At 40.7% G+C, this 23473-nt stretch overlaps 1 protein-coding gene across 6 annotated transcripts in view; it reads left to right on the forward strand.

Annotated features, from left to right (window-relative positions):
* The window catches only part of COMMD1 (copper metabolism domain containing 1), an 80944-nt gene that overhangs the window by 22283 nt on the left and 35188 nt on the right, over positions 1-23473 (forward strand). For all 6 annotated transcript variants that reach the window (XR_011325434.1, XM_069787428.1, XM_069787431.1 and 3 more), the window contains exon 2: positions 960-1241. Coding sequence is in view for 5 of the 6 variants with exons in the window: in XM_069787428.1 (XP_069643529.1) it covers positions 960-1241 (282 nt within the window). In the remaining variant the exon portion in view is untranslated. The remainder of the gene's footprint in view (positions 1-959; positions 1242-23473) is intronic.

Below are 23473 nucleotides of genomic sequence, written 5' to 3' on the forward strand. Positions count from 1 at the left end.
AAAGTGTCTGCTTGAAACTACCATGAGGAAACTTCGCTACAGTTTCCTCTTTCCATCTCCCATCCTCCCCCTCCCTTCGTGACCATATGTGGCAACCATTGCCAGTTCGGCAATACAAATTTAAGGCTGTAGGATTATCAGCTTTGGAAAAATAGGTGGAAAAACTGGACATATATTAAAAAAAGGGGTCGGGAAGAATAATTTCTGTTGTTGCGCAGGGAGGAGGAGTAAATGACCCCTTACACTCCTTTGCAAAACACAAACACAGTATTTAGCCTGACAGAGTCCACTGATGCTTTAGGAGAAGCTGCAGTTGCATTTTTAAGGATTGGTCCATGCACACAGACTCTCCCTCAGAAGACTCGCACTGTCGCTGCTGCAGCCAGCACACCACCATGGCCGCTTTACTGGTGCAGCACTTGGCAGTTTTGCTTCCTTGTCTGCGGTGTGGAGGTGGCAGATGAAGCTGTGGATGTTGCAGTGAGCTGGGATGTCTTTGCACTTGTTTCAGCCTTGGCCAGGGGCATGCCGTATTTGCCTCTGCTTTCCTGTTTAACAGAAAATCAGAACGGCAGTATCGTGCCTGACCCAGTGTTCCCAGCAGTCATGAGCTGGGTCTGCCTAGGGCATACTGGGGGAAGGGGCCAGGCAAACAGTGAGAAGCCTCCTTGTTATCCTGTACCAGTACTGCATTCCCAAAGGTGCTCCCGGTTTACTTATCACTGTTAATGAGCCATTACCCTCCAGCTGTCTGAGGCCAGGAATCTGGGATAAGTGGTAGGCACTTGCAAATGGCCTTTTAATGAAAGTTGTGAGGTTATTTCCATAACCCAGGTTTGTTTGCACTAGCCCTTTAAAATCTGATCTTTGTAAAACTCTAAAGAGTGACCTTTTGGTAGACTGTTAAAGAGTATTTTTGAATAAGCTTTTCCTTTTTACTTCTCTTATTTCCCCTACAGTCAATTGCTTCAGCAGACATGGATTTGAATCAGCTGGAGGCTTTTCTCACTGCCCAAACTAAAAAACAAGGTGGCATCACGTCGGATCAAGCTGCAGTCATTGCAAAATTTTGGAAGAACCACCGAATAAAGATCCATGAGAGCCTGATCAATCAAAGCCGTTGGGATAATGTCTTGAAAAACATGAACTGGCGAGTGGATCTGAAGTCACAGTCAAGACACATCGATCAGATAAACACTCCTGTTGCAATAGTTGAAATGGAACTGGGGAAAAATGGGCAGGTAAGCTTTCTTTTGCAAAATATGTAAATCTGTTTTAGCTACATATGTGCTGAGGGATTTTACCTATTGCCAAATTCACTGCATCCAAATCAAGTCAGTGTATTTTTCACCATTGGGCCCTTGATGTACCTGAATTTGTGGTTCGTCTTTGGACAGAAGGGTATGTTCTGGGTGGTGAATGCAATTTTTGTTTGTGTTATATCTTCATATATGTATTGACAGCTCTTCTTACATTAAGCTTGGAAAATCTGAGGATGTAGAAATTAAACGTAAAATCAGCCATACTAGCAGTTATATTAAAATTATATTTGGTTCTATGCACTGCAAAGTCAATTGGTCTTTTTTTCCTTTTCTAATCAAATACTAAAATTAGGTAATATCTGCAAAGTAGAAGCTGAAAAAGAATAAAGTTCACAAATTATAAATGATCAAGCATCCTTTACATTTTAGGATAAATGAGGGGAAAGACTCCTCTATATTTTACATAACACCTATTTTCATGTTACAAGTACATCTTTATTACCAGGCATATTATGCAATCTGGTCTTATCTGCCTGAAAGAGATATATAGTTCTGTCAGTGCTGAACACTGCACTTCTTTTCAGTCTTTATAATTCATATGAATGTACAACTAAAGGCACAGCTTCCCATCCTCAATTTTTCTTCTTCTGACAGAAAATGTGTTTCAGTTTGGTATCTTTCCTCTGCAGTGTGGTAGAGAATCTTAAAATTCTTAGCAGTAGCTACTGCAGATCATACCGTGAGCTAGTTTTGGGGGTTTGATGTCAGTAGCTAACATTTAGTATGTTTCTTTGGACTTTGTAATATTTTAGTAGCTTATAGCAAAGAGCACCTGGATTAGATACACCTAAGGATACACACAGACATACACACACATATATACACACACACCCCCCTGGAGTATACCTATGCAGAATGCATGATTTAACTGAAACTGTGTGGCTATACCAAGGCCGGAATGAAAGTGCAAGTAGATTGAGATCCTACTGAGACAGTAGATATTGTTGAAGTTATTCTGTTAGTCCATGTTTCCTCTCAGTCTTCGAAAACTTAGCCTTCCTAAGTGCTGACCCTCTGCCTTCCACTCGTGTATCTCTACAGTGACTAAAACAAGAATGGTGTGTGGTTTTAGGTTTTTGCCCAGCCTCTAAAAAGTGGAGTTTTCTGTTCAGGATCTTGAGATTGGAAATAATTATGTTCTATTAGTAACAAATGGAAAAAGTTGGGTTTTTTTTTTTTAAAAAAAAAAGTTACAGTGAGTACATTAGAATGAGTACATTAGTGAGCAAATGGGGAAAATACCCATGTTTATTGAAAAAAAAAATCCTTAACTCAGAATCGCTGTTGTATTTCATAAGGGAATTACGTAGTTAGTGACTCTTGTTTTGAAATTGTTTTTTTTCTCTGGTAATGGATTATTATGGTAACATCAGTCAGCAAGTACATTTATATTTCTTCTACCCTGTGCAGAGAGAGAAAGGGGATGTGAACATGAAGGATGAATACATTTCTGAGACACTGTAATTTCTCTTACCAAAGAGCCCCACAACAAAACCAGAATGAATTATTTTAGCAGTGCAGCTTCGTATTTCAAAGGGAAGTGGTTGTGTGAATGGATTTTTTGAACTGCCATCAGACATAACTTTTGCCTCCTTTGCTGAGGACAGTGCAGTAGTGAGCTGTTGGCAAGTCTGACTATCAGTGCGAATAAGGGTATTAGACTGGTGCCTACAGAAATAATCATGGACTAATTAGGATTGTCACCACTTGAGTCAAAATTGTCATTTTTTTTTTAAGGCGCCGCGGTTTCATGTAGTCTTTAGCTTTGGTTTAAATAGGTTTTCTGCTGCAAAGCTTTTGGCTGAGGCAGTCCACAGCATGCTCATGAGATGGGCTGAGGCAGGGGAGTTGGGGGAACCGTGGGACTGAAGCAGCAGCAAGTGGGTTGCCAGAACAATTCATCCAGCCCTCAGCCTCTTCCCACCTGTGTTCGGGCACCTCCTGGAAAGATGTTCAGAGACTACTACTGGAGGTTGAACAAGTTGTTCTCGCATGCTGGATGCAGCCCACAAACTTAAAACCATCAAGTTTTATAGCCTTTATATGTATTTTTACTTTATCATTAGCACACTTATATCTGTTCTAGATATCAAGTTTTGTAGCACATCAAATACACATATGCTGGTGCCTTTCTGAAACTTAACAGAGAGAACATCTTTTCTAAAAGGTTGTCAGTCATAGATGTGATTTGGAAAAAAGTGAAGATCTGGATTTGTAGAAGAAAGCTGGCTGATGATTCAGGAGTAAATTATTCAGAACAGACTGTTTTCATTTGGACACTTGATAACAGGGGAGTATACAAATGCATTGGTGTGTAATGAGTTGATGTTAATATTTCATATGTTTCAACAGAAGCAAAGGAATGCTCTGTAGAAAACGTACCCTTCCAGAATTTAAAGTCACTCTGATTCTTCTCTGTCTCTCTGGACTGGATTTAGATCTCTGCCCAGCAGAAGGCCAAGCAGTTTGGTGGAGTGTCTGCTCCTTCTGCTTCAATAAGTAACCTTGCTTTCTGCTTGCCATCTCTGAGTTTTAATCGGTCAGTTCTTTCATGATGGAAAGACTGTATGCGTAAGAACTAATACAGCTAGAAATGGGGAATTTGAAGTGACTGGTTCATAAATGCCAGTAGACCAAGTTTACATGAATTACGTCAAATTTCGTGAATGTTTTCTGATGGAAGAGAGATGTTTCTGGGTTTGAGAATCCATTACAACTTGCATGCATTAATTCTTACTATCCTTGGAATTATTCATATTAGAAAAAAATGAACCCTTTCCTCTTAATTGCTCTTAAAAACACTCCTAATGAGAAACATTCAGAAATACTGGTGCTCCAAACTTCAGAAAGTTTGGTTCAGGACCTGTAACTTGCAGTTGGAACTCTTTTTCTTGGGTAAAGATTTTACAGTGACATTTAAAGTTTCCTTTATGCTGGTGATATAGTCTTTATACATCCTGGTTAAAGGCAGATGAATGTGCTAGCCATGAAGTACTCTGCTTTGAAAGCCCATTTTCTTTAACAATATGACTGAAAATAAAATCCTAAAGCAGTTGCACTTTAGCCTGCATTTGCCTTCATCTGTTCGTGATATTCAATGCTCATCACTGCCAGTTCATTCTTTCCTTTTGAACAGTCCATCTTTTCTTTTGCACAATGGTTTTATCCTCCTGTATCTCCATACCTTGCTGGCTTTCTCTTAAAACATCTATAGATCCCTGCCCCCTTCTTTATGTCCTTTTTAATCTTGTCCTTCCTCTCGGAGCATTGCTGTAAAGCTCTTTTGGCATGAAATTTCAACCAGACACGAATCTGCCGGGAGGGACAGTGGAGTGAGCTGGAGAGTCGCCCTTCTCGTGCCCTTCCTGCCCTGCTGCGTCAGTGCTGCTCCATATGGTGAACAGGCGTTGCTGTGCAGGTTACCTGCAGATTTCAGTCACAAATTTATATCTGACCTTGTCATTAATAGAAAATAAATGCATTGGTTTTGCACTGTGGCTTTGCATTAAGATATATTTAAATTTGTTTTATGGCCTTTGTCGTGTTATTTTCCTTATGAAATGTGCCTCTCTCCCCTGGGGCTGTGTTCTTCCCACTAGTATTCTGGGCTGATTTGCCAATAAGTTTTACTTTCTTGAAGCATTATTTATTTTGCAGTTTAATATCTGAGACTGATCAAATGTTATAGATTAGCCTAGGTATTTGCTCTTGGCTTTTATGCTTGAACTTATTTACAGAGTGGGTATTTTCACGTGCATTTCTTTTCAGTGTTTAAGATAATGGTAATCCATGTAATAGCACTTTTATTGGCATTTTGTGGGATGTTAAGCATGTTTTATCAGCAAAGAGTATTTTCTGCCCTAATTTAACATAAGTCTGGGATTCTACTGTAGGATTCTTCCCAGAAAGACCTGAGGAAATCACATCAGGGTTATGGATTAGAGGTTTTTTTCCCAAAACATTGTATGTCTTTTCTCTTTCCTTTCTTAAAACATCTACCTCACAGAGGTGTCATAAAACTTAGTTAATAGTATATGGTAGCTAAATACTACTATATAGCAAATACTAAGAGCCACAGTATAAGTTAAGAAATTAGGATCATTTCTTTCAAATTTAAGGGCAAAAGCAGCCTCTTATTCCATATCATTTTTCTGAAGTCTGAAATCACCAGGGATATGTAACTTCATATAAAACAAACATCTTTCTTTAAAGAATGGGCAAACATTAGTAATAGACGTTTGATAAATTGGAAATCTAATATTTGCTAGTTCTGACTGTATTTTGATTGTCACTTGAAACTCTCACCAGTGAGACAAATACTTTCTGATGAAAGGACTTACCTAGATGAAGTGATGCTTTGCCAGTGCAAGAACTTACCTGATACTGAAAAAGTTAAGAACTGTCAGCTCACCTTAGGTATATCATGTCTGCTCTCTACTAATGGCTGTGCCCAGACCCTGGTAATTCCAAGGAAATTATTATAATTCAGGTAATAATTCTGATAATTCAGGTGCGGAAAGAATTCATAATGAACGTAGACAATTGTCATGTGCTATATGTAGGAGGTAAAATGCTATCAGGATTTTGAAGGTCTGGAGCTTGAAATTTCATCAACTTTTAGTTTATATGATGGTGAAGATTTAATTCTTTTAATGTTCTGGGAAGGAGTGCAGTAGGTCTCAAAGTAAACTTTGGGGAGATCAGAATTGTTTCTGACCTGTTAATTATGTATATTCTACACAAATTTGGTTGCAATTTGTATCAAGTGTGCTATAAACAAGTGATAAGCTGAATTCATGCACGTTGACAAATATTAAAATTGAACATGCTTTCACAGTGTAATAAAAAAACCTTAGGATTTAGCATCTATAAATCTCATTACCTTGCTAGGATTACAGACTAAATGCTGCTGAGGATCTGTTGGTGTTTTGTGCATTTTTGTAAGCATGGGTCTCTTGGTTTCCCTAGGCTGCCGTTATCTCCAGCAATAGCTTTCACCACTGAAGAAAGGTCAGATCAAGAAAACGTCATGCTATAGGGAGGAAGGATTATGGCTGCGCTTGCTTTTGCCTCTGTGTGACTCCAGGTCAGGCTGCTTCAGAGCTATCACTGAAAATAACTTCAGATAATGGACTTCCAGTCCTTTTTATGTAGGATCTACTCTGAAAAGACAGACCGCCTTTTGTAGGATATTGGTATGAGCAAAGCGATGCTTAGGGAGATGAAAAGCAGTTCTAGGTACCCGAACCAAAATAAGGGCAGCCTGCCCTGTGAAGGGGAAGGAAAAACAACCACCAAACCATTTTTCCTTTCCAGCCTTAATCCGTTTTAATCTTTGTAGTTACTAACATTATTGGAAATAATGTTCCAGTCAAAAATGGGAAAATGTGGGCATTTAGAAGCCAAATCGATCAACTTAACTGCAATGGGCTTAATACTTTTATGTGATTAAAAATATAAAACCCAGTAAGTAGAAGTTAGTGGAAAAAAATCACCTTTGTGGCCAAGCCGAATGTAATCACTTGAGCTTTTGTTCACCTTGGAAATTTATGAGCTGAAGGGAACAGTTACATAAGGCAGTACAGTGCAAAAGCAAATAAAAACCAGAGAGGGCAACGGGTCACTCGGTACAGAGAAAACTGGAACACAGTTGACTGACTTAACTCAGTTATTTCCTTAATCCTCTGCATGGCACTCTCTGTAGTCCTTTGCTTCAACAGTTCAATTTTTTTTGTCACCTTCTGAAAGCAAAGTGAAATTTGGGGAACAAGAAGAGAATTTTGTTACTTGTGGCTGTTAGGATTTTTAAGTGTAATATGTTACAGAGATAAGAGCGTTAAATTGAGATGTTAAATAACTGTCTGACTTGAATTGTCACTTTTCCACTGTATGTATTTGACAATATTTTTCATGAGTATCTCATCTGTTCATCCTATATGGAACAAGGGTATTCTACAATTAGTGGTACTAACAGTTTCCATCCTTGTTTATTTGTGCCATGTATATACACATGCGGGCGTGCAGGTGCACACACATACACACATATATTCCTTGTCAATTGTTTTTACTCCAGAACTGGATTTGCTGAAGTAGTTAAATAGACTAATTTAAGTAAGACATAAATATTTTTTTATTGTAGCTAAGTTCAGGGTATTATGGGGAGAATTCTGGATTAATTGAAGGCAAGCTGTATGAAGATAAATGTTATTGTAACAATGCATATTTACTGCCTTTTGTCTGCCTAAATTCAGATTCAGTCCTGGACCCTTGAATTTTTTTACTGTCTTGCAAAATATATTGAGGTCTTGGACATTATGACAGGGAACTTGCCATCTGTTATGTATCTCATGCGATCAACAAATATTTTGCAATCTAACATCAATCTGGCATTCTCATGCAGCAATAAAATGTTGCGTAGCTTTGATGATCTGGAGCCATCTCTTGCAGCCTTGGGATACAGACTACGATAAAGCTGGGACAGGGGCAGCTGGGTTCAACAGACCTGTCTGTGGAGAATTGTCTCCAGCAAATGCATTTCATCACTCAGCTACAACTTTTTCTGGAATTGGCACTACACACAAGTTAGTCAGAAGGACCTGTTCTTTCTCCTTCTTCTTCTTATCATCCCTGTTATCCCTGTCTGCTCATGGCTTTTCTGGAAGTCCTTCCCGTGGTTTTCTACCAGCTCCCTTATCCCCAGAAGTGGTTGGTACACTTTTGGAACCTACCCTTAGCTAACAGCCCTCAATCCTCATCCTGGCTTCCCTACTGAAAGCATTTCTATAACTTTTCAACCTTTTCTTTGCTATTCCTGCAGCACTATGGTAGGTTACCCTGAGAGTTTGTGGCAGTGCATGCTTTGAGATCTTCAAGACTCAAGCGGGATACAGTCACTGTGATCAGACATATGGTCAGGGTCTCTGCCACTACAGACCTGAGCATTTAGCCTGCAGACTTTCAGGTGAAACAGATGGTTTCATGCTCCTTGTTTAAACCAGTCACTGTGTGCATTTTAGTTCCTTCTCTATTCACCGAACCTCATGTGGAAGATGGAGCTAAGAGCATGCTACTGTTGCTTTTGTACTTAGTGCTTTAGTTTAGTCTGAATGTGTGAACTTCTGGGTCAGGAAATTGGGAGTCTGGTTTCAGCAGAGAGAGAGGGGTTGTTTGGGAACTGTGACACTGAATGTTGGGGGGGGGGCGCTGAGAAAAGCTGACAGCATTTAAAGAGAACACATTGCAGAGGCTGGATGCAAAGATGGCTGATGAGCATCAAAACTTCCACAGCTCTGGCTCTGTTCTCTAATTTAGATTCCTGTGTCACTAATGAGCTTAGAGGATGATTATGAGTTTCTTGCGCTTCCTCATCACTTTGCATTAACTGGGTAATTCAGAGACCCTAAATTGCATGCCCCCCTCCCATCACCAAAGGAATTGCTCAGTTTGAGGCAAGTTGGCAGAGCTGTTTTAACATGACACTTGCACTACTGCTGTCGTGTAAAATAATCACCGACAACTCCACTGTCCATGCAATCCCCCCCCACCATGAACTTGGAGTTGTATAGAGACTGACTGCAAATATGCAAATTGAAGCGTTGCATTTGTACAAAATGCCATGTGCAGACTGGCACCATTTGGCTGCATGACCTTGCTCTTAAGCCTAGTCAGAGCTTCTGCCTTCTTCAGAGCACACGGCCTGGCCTGGGTCGCTGCCAGAGGGTAGAGGAGCATTCTCACATCTACCAACCAGCTAGAGATTCAGCCTTGCTGCAGCAAACCCAGGCTTTGAGGTGAAATGTAGCGTAAGGCTTGCAAAGATGGGGCTTTAATGTATGAGATGGAAGGTCTCTGGAGATTTGCAGAAAGTGAGATAAAACTGAAATGGAAAAGGTGGATTAAAAAATACCACCATTTCTCATTTTACTAATACCAAGCCTGGGGCAGGAGGCAGAGGGGACCACACTTGGCCAATGTGATCAATTCCTGGCTTATTAAAAAAGCAGCTTTGCAATGCAAAGATTGGGTCTATTTGCTGCCATGTTGCCAACTGCTGAGGACCCAGAGAGAGCATTGGCTGATGTAAGGCCTCCTGGGGTAAATATATAGGAGTTACTGTTTTCTTTTGGCACTGCCCATCTTTTGTAAAACCAGCAGCATGTAGTTTGGGTGTGAAAGTGAATGTGGTCTGTTTTCTGAATTAATTTATCTTGGGATAGATATATTTTGTTAAATATAGTTACCCTGGGAGGCCTTCAAGGAAGGGGAACATGGTTGAAGGACCAAAAATTGTAATCTCCGGTAGCTTCTTTTTAACAAAAGTAAGAAGTTTTGCGTGATTCTCAAAAAAAACATTTTAAAAAGGGGGAATTTCTTTGCTGGAAATCAAAGTGACTGACCTCTTTGTGTCTTAGCTCTGGTGTTGCTGGCCATCTGTGTTCTTCAGAGGACTTGGATGTCAACATTAGCAAGTAATTTGTTCTTAGAAAACTCAGGAAAAAAAGGAGTTGTTATGAACATAAGTGCCCACTGCATTGGCTGACAAAGCATCTTGTTTTTACAGGCCTAGCTTGGCCAAGTACATTTAAAATGGCTTTGCCAGTTGGCCAGCCTTCCCACTCTTGACACTATGCCACATTGCTGCTGAAAAACACTTTGGAGATCCTTCCAGGTTTGTCATGGTCTCTTTTGAGATCCCCGAATATTAGCGTTCAGGGGTGTAAATAAGAACAGCTTCTTACTTAATTTAGTTTAATTAGGAAGAGCTGCTGTCGGAGAAGGTGTCAGAAGATATAAAATTGGAAAGCTGGCACATAACTGGGGAGAAACGCTTGTAACTTATACCCTTCTTCGCTGCTTAATCCTTTGGATTCTCTTTATTCTGTCTTAAAAAAATATATATATATACACACACACACTCTTCATAAAAGCTGGACTCCAACTTTGGCTGTGCAAGAACTGATCGAACAAAAAACCCAACATAGTCCACAGTAGCAAAGCAAAAATCACTGCAAACTGTACCATTAAACTTGTGATGTTTCTCTGTGTGTATTAGTTTTTTGAGGGAAGAGTGAACCTGTGTCATTTCTTTTGAGCAGCTTATATGTTATCTGCCAGCAGCTTTGTTTTTTCACCTTTCTTCACAAATTGAATTCCCATGTGGTGAACAGTTCTATTAATACGTTAGGCAGCAGAAGGCATGGGCAACAGGAGAATGCAATTCGTAGGCAGTTCTCAGTGTAATCTTTTTATCAAAGAGATATTTCTCTTCAAGTTTCTAGCAAGGTGTGGCTTTCTGTCCTTCTAGTGCTTCTACTCACATGTCTCATCCTAGTTAAAAATGAAAAAAAAGATAAACACTTTTTTCCTTCCTTTTCTTCTTATCATTCCATTTACAAAATCTCTAACTTAAAGACTTCACTGGTAGCTGCTGGAATTTGCTGGTGTACAAAATTGTCCTTGGCAATCTATAACTGAGCGTTAATGCTGAGGTGTTATGAGCTCCCTGTACGGAAATGTAGTTAATCAACATGTGAAATGCTTGGAATACTAGTGCCGTGTTTGTATAAAAGCAAACTCTAATTCCTCCTGCAGATGCTTTTGCTGCTATCACTTTATACTACTAGCAATGGTACCTAGGGACTTCTAGATGCCAGCAAAGAAATTTTGGGAGAGGCTCATGCCCCTTCCCATGGGAATGAATCAAGACTGTAGGAAGCAAGGCTCTTTTTGCAGATATCAACTGCCACATTGTACAGGTTAGGTTTTCAACAGATGACTGGTGGGAGTTTGCACCGAAGAAGCTCAAACATTTCATCTCCATTTGCAGGTTCACTTACCTCCGTGTTAAATGATTTGTCTTACAGGTGCACCTTAGTACACTGGCCTTTGCTTCATCTTGTTAAAAACATAGACCGAAAGGAAGGCAGTAAATAGAACTGCCATGGAAAATCACGTGTGGGTCTTAGATGGTAGTTTTGTGTTACAGGTCTTTTTCTTACAGCAACATGGGCTTAAACAGTTCCTGACCTTTGCTACTTGTTCCCACCATTGCGCTACCCTGGTAGTTGCGCATTTACAGAGTTGAAAGTGGCTGAGTGAGTACAAATAAAATTTTTTTTGTTCGCTCCCCACCCTCTTTATTTTTTTCCTAAAATTATTTTTAGTCTGGATCAATTTGTTGAAGGGACAGAGTGAGGGCAAAATTGAGCAAAAGAAATTGAGAACTCTGCCTTGCCATGAAAAAAATGCTCATTTAAACGTACATGTTCAAAGGATCACCTATTTTAAATCCTAGCTAGTGGTCTCCTGAACATGAGAAGTAAAGCAGCTTTCCTTGAGCGCTAAGGATAACATCTCCAAAATGCCAGCTTTTTTTCAAAGAATGGAGGAGGAACAGAAAATGAGAGACACAGCTGTTGGACAAGTTTGGTATTGTAGACTTAATCTGGAGAAGTTTGGAAAAGGTATCCGATCTGGAAATGATGTAAAATGGTATCTGGAGGTGGGAACCTGCTAAGATTGCAAGAACAGAGGAATCTTGGTATTTTAGCAGTATTAGTATTCTTTGTTTCTAGAAAATTTCTCAGCTGCACACATTCATGATGGTCATTAATGAGAAACATGATTTAAATACTTGTCTTATTACTTGTCCAATTATTTTCTCCAATGTTAGGTGGGAAATATGGCAAGCTGAACCACAGAGTTGGCTGAGTTGCCTGGAGTGATGCTAGAAGTATGGGAGCAGCAAGGAGTAGAGCTGAACAGCAAGTGAGTCCTGACTTAGTCACAGCTTTAACAAATAAACTGGTTTGGTTATAGTTTCATTCAACGGTTAAAAGTTGATTGCTGTCAACAATTTCATCATCAAAATAGCCTTCTCTGTTTCCTTGCGTGCCTCCATTCTGTTTTTTTCTTCTTTTTGCTTGTTTTGAGAATACTTTCTGAGGCAATGTGTTGAAGCATAAGTTTCACTGCTTTTCTCTGAAATGAGATGGTTGGGACGAGATCAATAGCAGTTAAGACATTGTCCTATTTACTGCTTTAAAAGTTGAGGAAATGACTACTTTGAACATAATTCCAAGAGCAAGTCCTCTTCATTTAGAAAGAGATTCTCATTTTAGCTTATAAAAGGTACAAAACAACCCTTTGATTAAGGAATCTCTCTAAGCTGTAATTTTGCATAGACCTTGACATGAGGGTTGGGTTTTTTTTCTGTCCTCCTTTCAAATTGTCAGTTGCAAAATTCCACAAAGATAATCAGACATGCAAATCTTCGATACATTTTTAGTTCAACTCGCTGATGTATATTCATTAATATGTTAATATGACAAGGAAAGCATAATTTAAATTGCATATGCTTAATTTGGTTAATAAATGCTTGAAATATAGTCCCATTTCTAAAAGTAACCATACAAATGATGCCACTTTTTCAGGTGTTTTTTTTCCGCTTAAGTCAGAAGGGGGGTATAAAGCCTCTTCTTTTAAGGACAAAAGTAAGTTTCTAGTGGTTTTTACCCTGACCCTGCACAACCAAAGGACCTCTGTGCTGGATTTTGGTCCTCCTTGTATGCATCGTCACATTCCTAATGATTTAATTGTAATAAATTGTGCCAGTGGAGACCTAGTGAAGATTATGGTGTTGTGATTTGAGTTTCCAAACTGTATTAGGTGGAGTTAGATAGGCAGATAACGAGACGGAAAGAGCAAAGTTTCCTTATGTTCAAATATGGCTGAGCTTCTCCAATGCGAATGGAGAACATGCTTGCCCTGTATTTAGTTTGCAGTGGCCTAACCAAATGAGATACTCAGAAATTACTACTGGAATTAGAATAAATTCTCTGACAGCTTCTGAACCTTCGTTAAACATGCAAAGCTGCTACAATATCTATTTCTTTAAACCTCTGAAGAGATATTTGAATGCTTACAGGCAATAAACTTTTCAGTCAATTGATTCCATTTCTGTTGAATCGCTCTCAAAAGTGGAGCTGTGCTTTAAGACCTATTAAAAAAATTTCATTCCATTTAACCTGTAAATATGCCACAGGACTTGAGAAAATGAGTTTGATAATGGCTTTTTTTTTTTTTTTTTTTTAAGACTTCAGCCTGGAAGGCAGCATCTTAAAAGAACTCAGCATTGAGGAGTCTCTAATATATCCAGTTACACTGGCCTGACTTACTTGGTCTGAAGTAATGAGGCATGACAGATCATGAGTGCAGAGCATCATGTTCAGAACCAATAACCCCTTTCAGAAAATTACATTTCTGCTTTAAGCAGTCATTTTGAGTTATCTGCAGCTAATTTTAAACTGCCTGCTTTTATGGAAATGGAGCGCTTGAGTTTCCCAGTAAATATCACCATGATGCTCAGAGGCAGCTATAAAGTGTGACTGTCTGGGAAAAAACTCAAGTCTGATCAAACTTAATTAGACTGGAACCTGTTCCCACCTACAAATACCTTGATTACATGATGGGAACAAACATGACACTTGACAGAATTGGCTTTAGTGATACCTACTGCTGTGAGGACGTGAAAAAGAACTGTTGATTCACACGCTCACACTTGCTGAAGGTGCAGGCATTGCCAACGGCATCTTCCTGTATTCTCTTCTTACTGACCCTTACTGATTGAATCCAGTCAACTTCTGTGTGTAGTAAAACGCTTTTTTTCATTGCCATTGCTGTCCTGTGGTGTTTAGGTCGCCACCGTTGGAGTTTGAGAAATGAGCCATGTCTGCATCCAGCTGGTCACCCAGAGCTCACTGGAGAGCACATGGAGAAACCCAGGCTGTTTAAGGGAGTGGTAAATCTGGTTCAGTTTAGGTGTCTGCCTTGGACTATTCCCTCAAAGAATCCGTTTCCACGGACTTGGAAGGAAAGCAAGCGTTACTAGCTCAGCTTCATCAACTTTTGCTCTGCACAGGCAGTACTTTATTTCAAAGAGCTTTGGACGCTGCTTTTCTCAATCATTGCTTTCTGGAAGTTGTTGGAGCTGTGATGCTGTGCTCCAAGCCTGCAACACAGCCTCATTCCTTCTGCCCCTTCTTGTGCATTTCTTGCAGCCCGTTTGCATGAGAACATGTAGAGCTCTCCACAAGCTCTTCTGGCTCCCAGAAGAGATTTCAACTCATACCTTTCTCTCAGGGCAGCAAGCAGAGCACAGGGCTAGAGGGCTGAGTATTGCAAGTGCTTTTACGTGCAAATGAGATGTGAGAAATTAGCTGTTGGCCAGGAGCTTGCACGTGACTTCAACTACTTGCTGTGCTCTGGGTCAGCCTGGCTCATGATCTCCCATCCTAAGAAGTGACAGCAGTGTCCAACAACCCTCCCTCTGCTTGGAGGACAGGGCTTTCTGCTTTGGGCAGTGAGTTGTCACCAGGGCTCTCCCTTTGTCGTCTCACTGCCTTCCCTGTTTGGCACCATTCCCTGCTTGAACGCAGCTTCTCTGCACCCTCCTTTCTTTTGTGCCCTTTGCTTGGCTCTGGTTGTGTATTTGTTTTCTCTCCCACACTGTCTCTGTTTCATTTGCTGCCCAGGATAATAAGGGGCTTGTTGAAAGGGTGCTGCTAAGTAATTTGTCGTCTTCATTCATTCTCTCTTTATTTATTTAACATTCATTTTCAGTGTGCATTGAATACAAAATTATGAATTTCTTTGTGGTTTATTTGAATAGTACTTATTATTTTGGAGGCTCCTATGCAAACCCTCTTATTGCCATAAAAATCTTATAAATAAATAGTTATAATCAGTTATGATGGTGTTATAATCCCCATTTCAAGGATACAGTCTGAGGGCAGAGAACATAAATGCAAGGATTTCTACTAATTCTGGTGCCCAGTTTGAAATACCCTCAACCCGAGTTCGCAGAGTGTTGAGCCTTGGTGGTATAGCCAGCGTACATTTCTGATTGCACACCTGCAGCTGTAATGGACATCAGTCCTTCTGCAAACCAGACCCCAGCTGCCTCAGACTGAGCCTGGACAAAACAGGGAACACGCAGTGAGTGACCACCTGGAAAATGTTGTTGGCATGACTCGCCTGCCATTTTGTGTCCTTTCCTGTAAAGGTACAGCCCCGTTCTCCAGGGTATTGGTCAGCTGGGTTAGCTGTAAGTTCCTTCTTTCTCTTTCTGCAGTTCCCCATCTGCTTTGCTCCTCACCTTCCAGTTTCTGCAATGCAAGTGAGTGTGGGCAGCCTGCAGACCACAGCTTGCTTTGCTACACAGCCCCCATTCATTGCCTGGGCACTGCCTACAACAGAGTTCAGCCAGAAAATAAATAGTATTGGATCTTGACATGGCAGCCTGTGTTACAGTGCATATGCAAAAGAGTAGAAGGTTATTTAAGGTTGCCTGGCAACTGTAATTCTGACATTTTCTGTATTTTGATAATTTTGCATTGTAGTGCTCGTGTTTTTAAATACAGTTTTCAAGAATGGGGTTGGAAAGAGTTTCTTAAGGTTATGCATGCAGAAAATCCTGGCTTGGACCTCCTATATGCACACAACAGCATTTACCTGTGGGCAAGTAAGTTTACTTAATGGCTGCATGCAAATAAAGGTGGAACACTCATGATATTCATAAGCCACTGGAGAAGATATTAGTGGGATTCTTCCAGCCAAAGAAAATCTGAGATGGAGGTATATTGGAGCAGAATATTAATACCTCCCCATCCAAAATCTGGGAAATGGCTTTCAGTGCTTCTCATTTTTTTTCCCTGTTGTTAGAACCTAAGTCAAATGCTGCCTTTTATTTGAAGTGGTTTGCCCAGAGACTTGTGCTCTGTGCGAGTGTATGTATTATCCAGCCTCATCCTTTCCTTAACATCTTCCTCTTTCCAAATTTTGAAGTGTGAAGCAATAGCATTTTATACATAGTGAAATGTAATCATACAATGTCAATAAGGTGAGTTTTCGGCATAGCTAAGGGAGTAGGCAGTCATGCAGAAAAATCTAATTTATACTGGTGTAGTAGGATAGGTGTAATGCACCTGTGCTTTCGGAAACTAGAGCCTGCCCACCTGCGACTGAAGTACAGCCTGGGCAGGTGCCGCCTTTTTTTTTTCTTGGCTAAAATGACTATTTTGCAAGGCTGGCAAGCTAGGCAGGAAGCACATTATAGAACAATTAGCACTGGGCTGTGTTTGTCCAAGGAAGTGTCTGTCATATTTGACAAGGGAGAAAGGTCATTTCCTTTGGAACAGTTGTAGAAGGTCGTTCAATGTGTGACAAGCCAACATGCAGGATTTGCTTTTGAGATACTCTGCTGCTTTTCTAAATGATAAGCCATCGCTTGAAGATTGCCTGGGCATCAGTTACGGTCGATTTGCTGGTAAATGGGGGACTATTTCCAGGGTCAGCTGCTAAAGAGGGGACTGCTTGAGAAGGGTCAGTTGGGAGTAGGAGGCTTTAGCAGAGATGCCCAAGCCAGAGTCCCGGAGAGGGCTCAGACTCCAGCAGATCCTGAGATGCAGGTCACCTCTCAGCAGTGGCAGCGTACTCCTCGCTCTGTGTGAGTCTTCCTGCTTCTCCCTTGCCTTTCTCTGCCAGTTCTGCTTTCATTTTTTCTGCTTCTCCTCTTTCCTCTTCTTCCCCCACACCCTCAGGGTGCTGCTCTGCTTCTTTCCTCCCTCTTTTTGTCTCCTTGACTTCCTCCTCGCTCTCAAACTTGGTTCTCTGTTTCATTTCAGCAGAGCTACCTGGGTTTTTTTCTTTATCGGAGTTGTGCAGCACAGCAGAGGGCCATGAACAGGGCCAGGTCGGAGCTGCCCATGAGCACATGAAAGTATGGCGGCTTTCCTGGGGAGGGTTCAGGTTTTATCTCCACGTGCTGTCTCTCTATGTTACTGCACTGAGACCTCTGCTGTGTTATGGAAACACTGTATTATTCGCGCTCTGTGGCAAAGCTTATTTTTCTAGGAAGCTGTGAATAGATTAAGTTGTGTTCTGGGGGGGGGGGGTGGTTTTTGTTGTTTTTTTTTTAAAGCAATGTATGAAATCTTCACTTGAAACTGTGCATGAAATTCCTTGTCTGTTGTTCTTCTGTGGATGTAGTGAACTGCAATATCAAAGCAGAGCTTTAAAAACAGGGATGGAACGTAGAGGAATTACTTGGCACTTGCATGTTCTAATGTATTCTAAATAATAAGCTTTATGTGGTAAGTGTATGTAGCTGTACTGTATAATTTTGTGATGATGATTATACTGAGAATCAGCTTTACTAGTTGAGATGCAGGTGAACACAACCCAGGCTTATTACACTGGAGACTTGATTAGCAATAGTGCTGGAAATGGGCAGAGGGCAGCTTAAAAGTAAGCATATTTGCATTTTAAGTGAGCTGTAGTTGCCGTGAAGGTTTGCAAACTGCTCTCAAAAATTGTACGTCAGACTGTACAAATGATGCTGCACGCTAGTGCTCTGACATGTGGCTCTAGGGTGCATGAGGACACGGGTTCTTCTTTCTGATGTTTTTTCCCCTTTGGACTAGTGGATCATGTGGCAATCAGCTTCAAACAGGATGCCATCAAGGGGTTTAATAGATTTACTGAGAGAATTGATTGTGCATGTGGTGGATGATGTCTTCATATGTCTCATTAAATATCAGCAAACTGAAGGGTCGTCATCGCTTTCCGCCCCCCCCCCCCCCCCCCTTACTTCATCTGTCATCTGTTTGTAGCCTGCACAGAAGTCTTCCTCTTTAGATCTTTATTTTTGACTTGGACTTACTTGAAAATAAATACGAAGAACTGAAGATTGACATATCTGAACAAATGGGTCCATTTATTTAGAGGAGACTAGCTCTGTATGTTGCATATGGAAATAGATATTTGTTTTTTCTTTTCCTTTCCCCAGTGGTAAACATACTTCACACTACAAGCATTGTTCGTGCAAAGCCCAGCATCCTGTTGACACTCGATATTTTTGATGGAGGCAAGGGTTGGGTCACCAAAGTGGACAGAACATGACTTTTTGTGCTGAAAACAAACATGTTCAAATTTCTTACAGTTGAAATTATGAAGACATGTTTTGTCTGTAGTTTCTCTCTCCTCTGTACAAACACATCTTTATCTCTCAGGTTCGTGTTTAAACTTCAGACTTGGCTGGTACTAATTAGAGACAAACCAGGTGGAAAGCGGTGAGTCAGATGTTGAGGAAAAGCTGTGGCTTTTTTGAACCAAAGCAAAGTGCTTTATGTATACAGTTAATGTTTCTGGATAAGCAGGAGGACTTTTTCATGTCCTTCCAGGGTATTTTTGGGTATTAAAGTGATAGCATGAGAACCTAAACAGAAAAAATGTCTTGCAATTATGGGTGTGTTGCATCACCAGAGAAGCTGCCTTCATGCACAGTAAGTGCTGCACTGTGCTTGTGGGCAGAAAAAGTCAGGCTTTACAAAGCTAAGGGCATATCTGCATGCCACTGATAAATTCTGAATATATTTTGTTTCATATGTAGCCTTTCATTTGCATAAACATCTGGGTGTCACAAGCTATTCTGGCTTTTCCGGCTCTTCACTTTGTCTCCTCTTCCTTCTTACCTCTGAAATTTTCATTCTGATTTGAGTCATTGCAATGTGTCTTGTAACTCACTCCCTCACAAACACATACATGCCTATGGACTTTTATCTTTTTTGGAAACTTGTGTTCAAACTCACAAGGCAGCACCCCTGCCAACTTGCTGTGTGTATGTGTGCCAGGCGCAAAGTACCAATTACTGACGCCGAGGGAAATTTCCAGGGCGGAGCAGGCCCTGGTGATACCCAGGGAGCTTTTCTTCTGAGGTTCCTGCAAGGCTAGAAATCTGGTTATTTCAATGGAGATCCAGTAGTCACTAGAAATAAAGGCAGAGGTCTGCTTTACTCATGTTAGTACCAATGTTATCTGTGTTGCCCTTGATTTAGTTTTTTATTTCTGTCATAATAAAAATGTCACATGTGTAATAATTCTTATGTGGTCCCAGCACAGGAGTGGGATACAGACAGTTGTTTCTATGTTAGGGATGGAGATGGGGGGGAATGCAGAGCTTATAATTTGCTAGTTCATTATCAAAATCACTGTTTGCATTAAATATTTGCCACAGCAGCTCTTCGCTGTCCACAGGTCTTTTTGTCTCCCCCCTCACAGGAGTGCAGGCAAACAGAAATTCTTCGCTTCTTCCTGGATGTGGAAAAGAGATAGGTTAGTCCTAGATGTCATGCTTATGAACAATGAGTCCCAATCCTAACTTTATGAAGATGGTGTTGTGTGCTATATTTGTGTATCTTCAGAGATTTTACTTTTCCTCTAGCATTTCATTTCTAATAATTCCTAGATTAAGGGAACGTTTTGAGGGGAGGGAATACATACTGGTTTTAAAGTAGTGAATTGCTTATTAGTGTAAGCTGCATCACCCTGGAGTTATTTCATCCCCAGGGACTCTGAACACAATCATCATCACTAGGTTTTCTGAGTGTTAGAGGAAATAACTACCTTTTCCACTGCCCCCACCCCCGCCAAGTTGCAAGGTCTCTTCTCTTGCACTAAATAATACCAAGAATATCTTTTCTTTGTGCACTTGCCTTCCCTTTCTTTTTCTGCCCAAGAAAATCAGAATCTAAAAGGGAGCCTCAGAGCTTGTCTTATTTGAAACACCTCCACATTTCTGGCTCACTGTTGCTGTCGTTGCAACAGCGTTGCAGTCAGGTACCATGGTGATCTTAAACACTGTCACTCTGCCTGCATGTACTTGTCAAATAATTTTTATATGGGTTTTTTATTGCTTTGATTCCAAGATGATTAAACAATAGGCATATCTAATTCCTGCTGCAATGTCAATGCTATTTACCTTAGCAGAAACTCATTTTTAATGATTTGCTTAGTGCTTATCAGTGCCTTATTCATTTGTACTGCTTTAGCTTCAGGAGAACAGCTTTGGACATGGGAATCTGCCTGTGTAAAAGTGCTGCTTACTGAAATACAACTGGCTCCCTACTTCTAGGAATGTGTTTCAAATGAGCACAGGTAAGGAACTCTTTTGTATTTCTACTTTGAAAGTAGAAATACAAAACAATACAATATTGTCCTAACTTCCCTGGTCTTTAATTTATTCATGAAGCAGTTCCTAATGGTCTTGTTCTGTAACCTGAAACAGAATTTTCTAAAACATGGGAAGATGCATTGCATGCAGACCTCAAGGCCGTGGCCACAGGCATGAGAGCAGAACCAACTCAGATTTGTGTTTAGACATTGCTGGTGTATAATTTTCCTTCCCTGTGCAGCATGTTAGAGTTACAGGTGCAACAGTATCCTACTCCTTACCGGGTAGGAGGGTGGTTAGTATCATGATTTAGCTAGTATTACCCTGGAAAAATTTGCCACGTGGATTAAGATTGAAGTTATATTGAAGTTATGCATCATGCTTGAGCAGGTCTAACAAACTGTCACAGCTGAAAGAGAGATTTTAATCCCCTCTCTCCTTCTTTGCTCCTTTCCTCTCCCAGAAAGTGAGTCGCCTGCTTTACTGGGTTGATTTTTGGCCAGGTTAGTGGACAGAATTGGCTCACAGAAGACTCCAGTGATTGCCAGCACTGGCATAGGGGGATTTTCTGGAAAGGGGGAGAGGACCTTTGTTTGGCTGCCATATGGAACTCAAGGACGCTCTGCTAGAAACTTGCTGTCAGTGGTGGTGCTCACAAGCTGGCTGTGATGGTTGTGATTCTGAAGGGTTCATCCTGTCTCTGAACTAGCGATGCTGTAATTACTAGTTCTTCCTAACCTGAAGCATACTTTGTTTTCAACAGTCAAAATAAGCTAAAGATTTATTTTGAGAGGCTGTTAAGTTTGGTGAAGTCAACAAACAAGTTAATGAGAACTTGAACTATAAGCATACCATAATTCTTCCTTTTTTTCTCCTATTCCATGGGTCACATAAGGACCAAGTGGCCAGAAGAAGCACTAAGAATGAACTTACTGTATACCAGGAAGCTGGGGTGGGGGGTGGGGGTGGTAGTGTGTGGAATAAATCTGTTGAGTAGGATAGCTTTCTCCTGGGAGAACTCTAAGAATATAAACATTGAAACACAGAAAATCTGGTTCTGTTATGTCTAAATCACTTGTCATTTTGGCTTGACGAAGGCTAATTTTCAGTATCTAAAGTAAAAGGGGCCTTTTACTGATTTTTGGGAGGCTTATTCATTTCTAATCTCAGGATCTGAGATTCAGAATAGGTTTGTTTTTTTTTTTCCTCTTCCTTCAAAAAGAAAGCCACAGGCTTGTTGCCATGGGCTTGAGGAAGATAATTCTACTGAATTTCACAGCAAGGACCCTGTTTCACTGTGGATTTATGAGGAGCTTTGAAGAGCGATGCTAAGTTGTATTAGCAATAATTAGATTTAGAAATTAAGAGTGAGATAGATATATATTAAAAAAAAAAGATCAGCTGCCAGGAATATAGGGAGCTGACTCAATAGGGAAATGTGAAAGATGCAGTGGATCATTAGCTAAAACACTTCTCCAGCAGAGAAAATCTACTAAGAATTAGTGAAAGTAGATGTTTGATCCTGCTGTTTCTCTATCCCTTGCACGTACCAGAGTCAGGGGTTTGCAAGCTTTTTCTAGGGCTGATGCCATGTGTTAGCTCCCATGGAGAAAGACATGTAGAGTTTGGCCCTCTGTTCTGTTGGGTTGGGTGAAGTTACAGGGTGCTTGAATACAACATGAAGAACAGAGCATTTCAACTTTAAAATGATGAGATGGATGGTGAGTTCATAGCAAAATAGCTTCCCATAAAGGAGTATTTAGGTGCTGGCAGCCCTGCTGAGTCATTCCTCCTTCAGAGCTCTGCCAGAGCATGCAGCACCTACCTGGGGTCAGGCTTCCCGGGGCAAAGCCCTGGGGTTTTGTGTTCATTCACCTAAGGTGGTGAATGTCTCTAAGGCTGCTCTTGTTTTTTGTGAAAAGAGTACAGAGAGGGAGAAGAGGCTTTAGGTGATGAATTATGGGTCTGTTTTACTAATGGCTTGTATTTCACTGAGGACCTAACTGAAATCTGGCAATAGCACTTGCTCAAAGAGATGTTGTTACAGCAGGAATTTTGAAAATATTGCAGTGGTTTATTTCTTTCCGTGAGGACTTCAATTCCAACTTTTCTGTGTGATGCTCGTCTTCCCTAGTGTAGCTTCATTACACTGGCTGCCTGTTTTCCTGCTACCCAGGGGCTTGGGATAGTGTCTGAAAATGTGAATTATAGTGAAATGAATGGAATTACTTGAGTTTTAGTTTGTTCCCCCTCCTGCCAGCAGCTGAAGGACAGGATTTGTTTTCAAACTACAGTGCCAGAACATCAGTGAAATTTCTGACAGATGCTGTTCTCCTGAGACATGGCAGTACTTCGTCCTTCTTCAGCTTGGCTGGACCCGCAGCAGTCTTCATCTGCAAGTAATGTGGGTTTTTTCGCTGTATTATTGATCCTGATACGCTTACAGACATTTTGGCTTTTCCTTTAATTTTGTTGATAGTGGGAGCAGGTTCATGGAGCTTGTATCCAGGGTGCCAGAGATAACCTTGGAAAAGATCTTTTTCGAGGGGATACAAAATTAACGTGACCTGATGGGCCATCGGAGTAAAAACAGTGACGAAACCAACAATTAAACAAAAAATTCAAGCAGCTGCCTCCACAAAGTGCAAGGTGACAGCTGGCAAGATTTATTCCCTACCTAATCTTTCGTGACCAAAATTGCTTCTGAACTGCGTGTGTTGAGTCTCATCTCTGTAGGTTCCTTGTGTAGTCAGCGGAGGGAGAGGCTTCTCGAGGGAGTGACTCAGGGTTAATTCAGAGGGCAAATTTAGCCTGAAGAAGACTACCTTAAGCACTGTAGCTACCTGGACCTGATGTGAATACTCCTCATTGTGATTTATTGTGCAGATATTTGTAAAAGACTGTTGGTTGTTCAACTAGCATCTCAAAAAGCCATCTTCCCAGTTCAACTGAAGCAGTAAAGAGAAGTTTCTTTGTGATACTGGTATGTATGTTCACTGTCAGTCCTCAGTAGACGACTGTCATCTTTTCCTATCCTGCCCCTTCTTTATCTTGTCTCCCTCCAAGATCACACACACTCATGCTTTGAGTGGCAGCATTTTCCTGCATCTTTTTGTAGGTCACAGTATTTAATCTTTTTGTT

The sequence above is a fragment of the Haliaeetus albicilla genome, chromosome 7 (genome assembly GCF_947461875.1).
Source record: "Haliaeetus albicilla chromosome 7, bHalAlb1.1, whole genome shotgun sequence".
In the NCBI taxonomy this organism is placed as follows: domain Eukaryota; kingdom Metazoa; phylum Chordata; class Aves; order Accipitriformes; family Accipitridae; genus Haliaeetus; species Haliaeetus albicilla.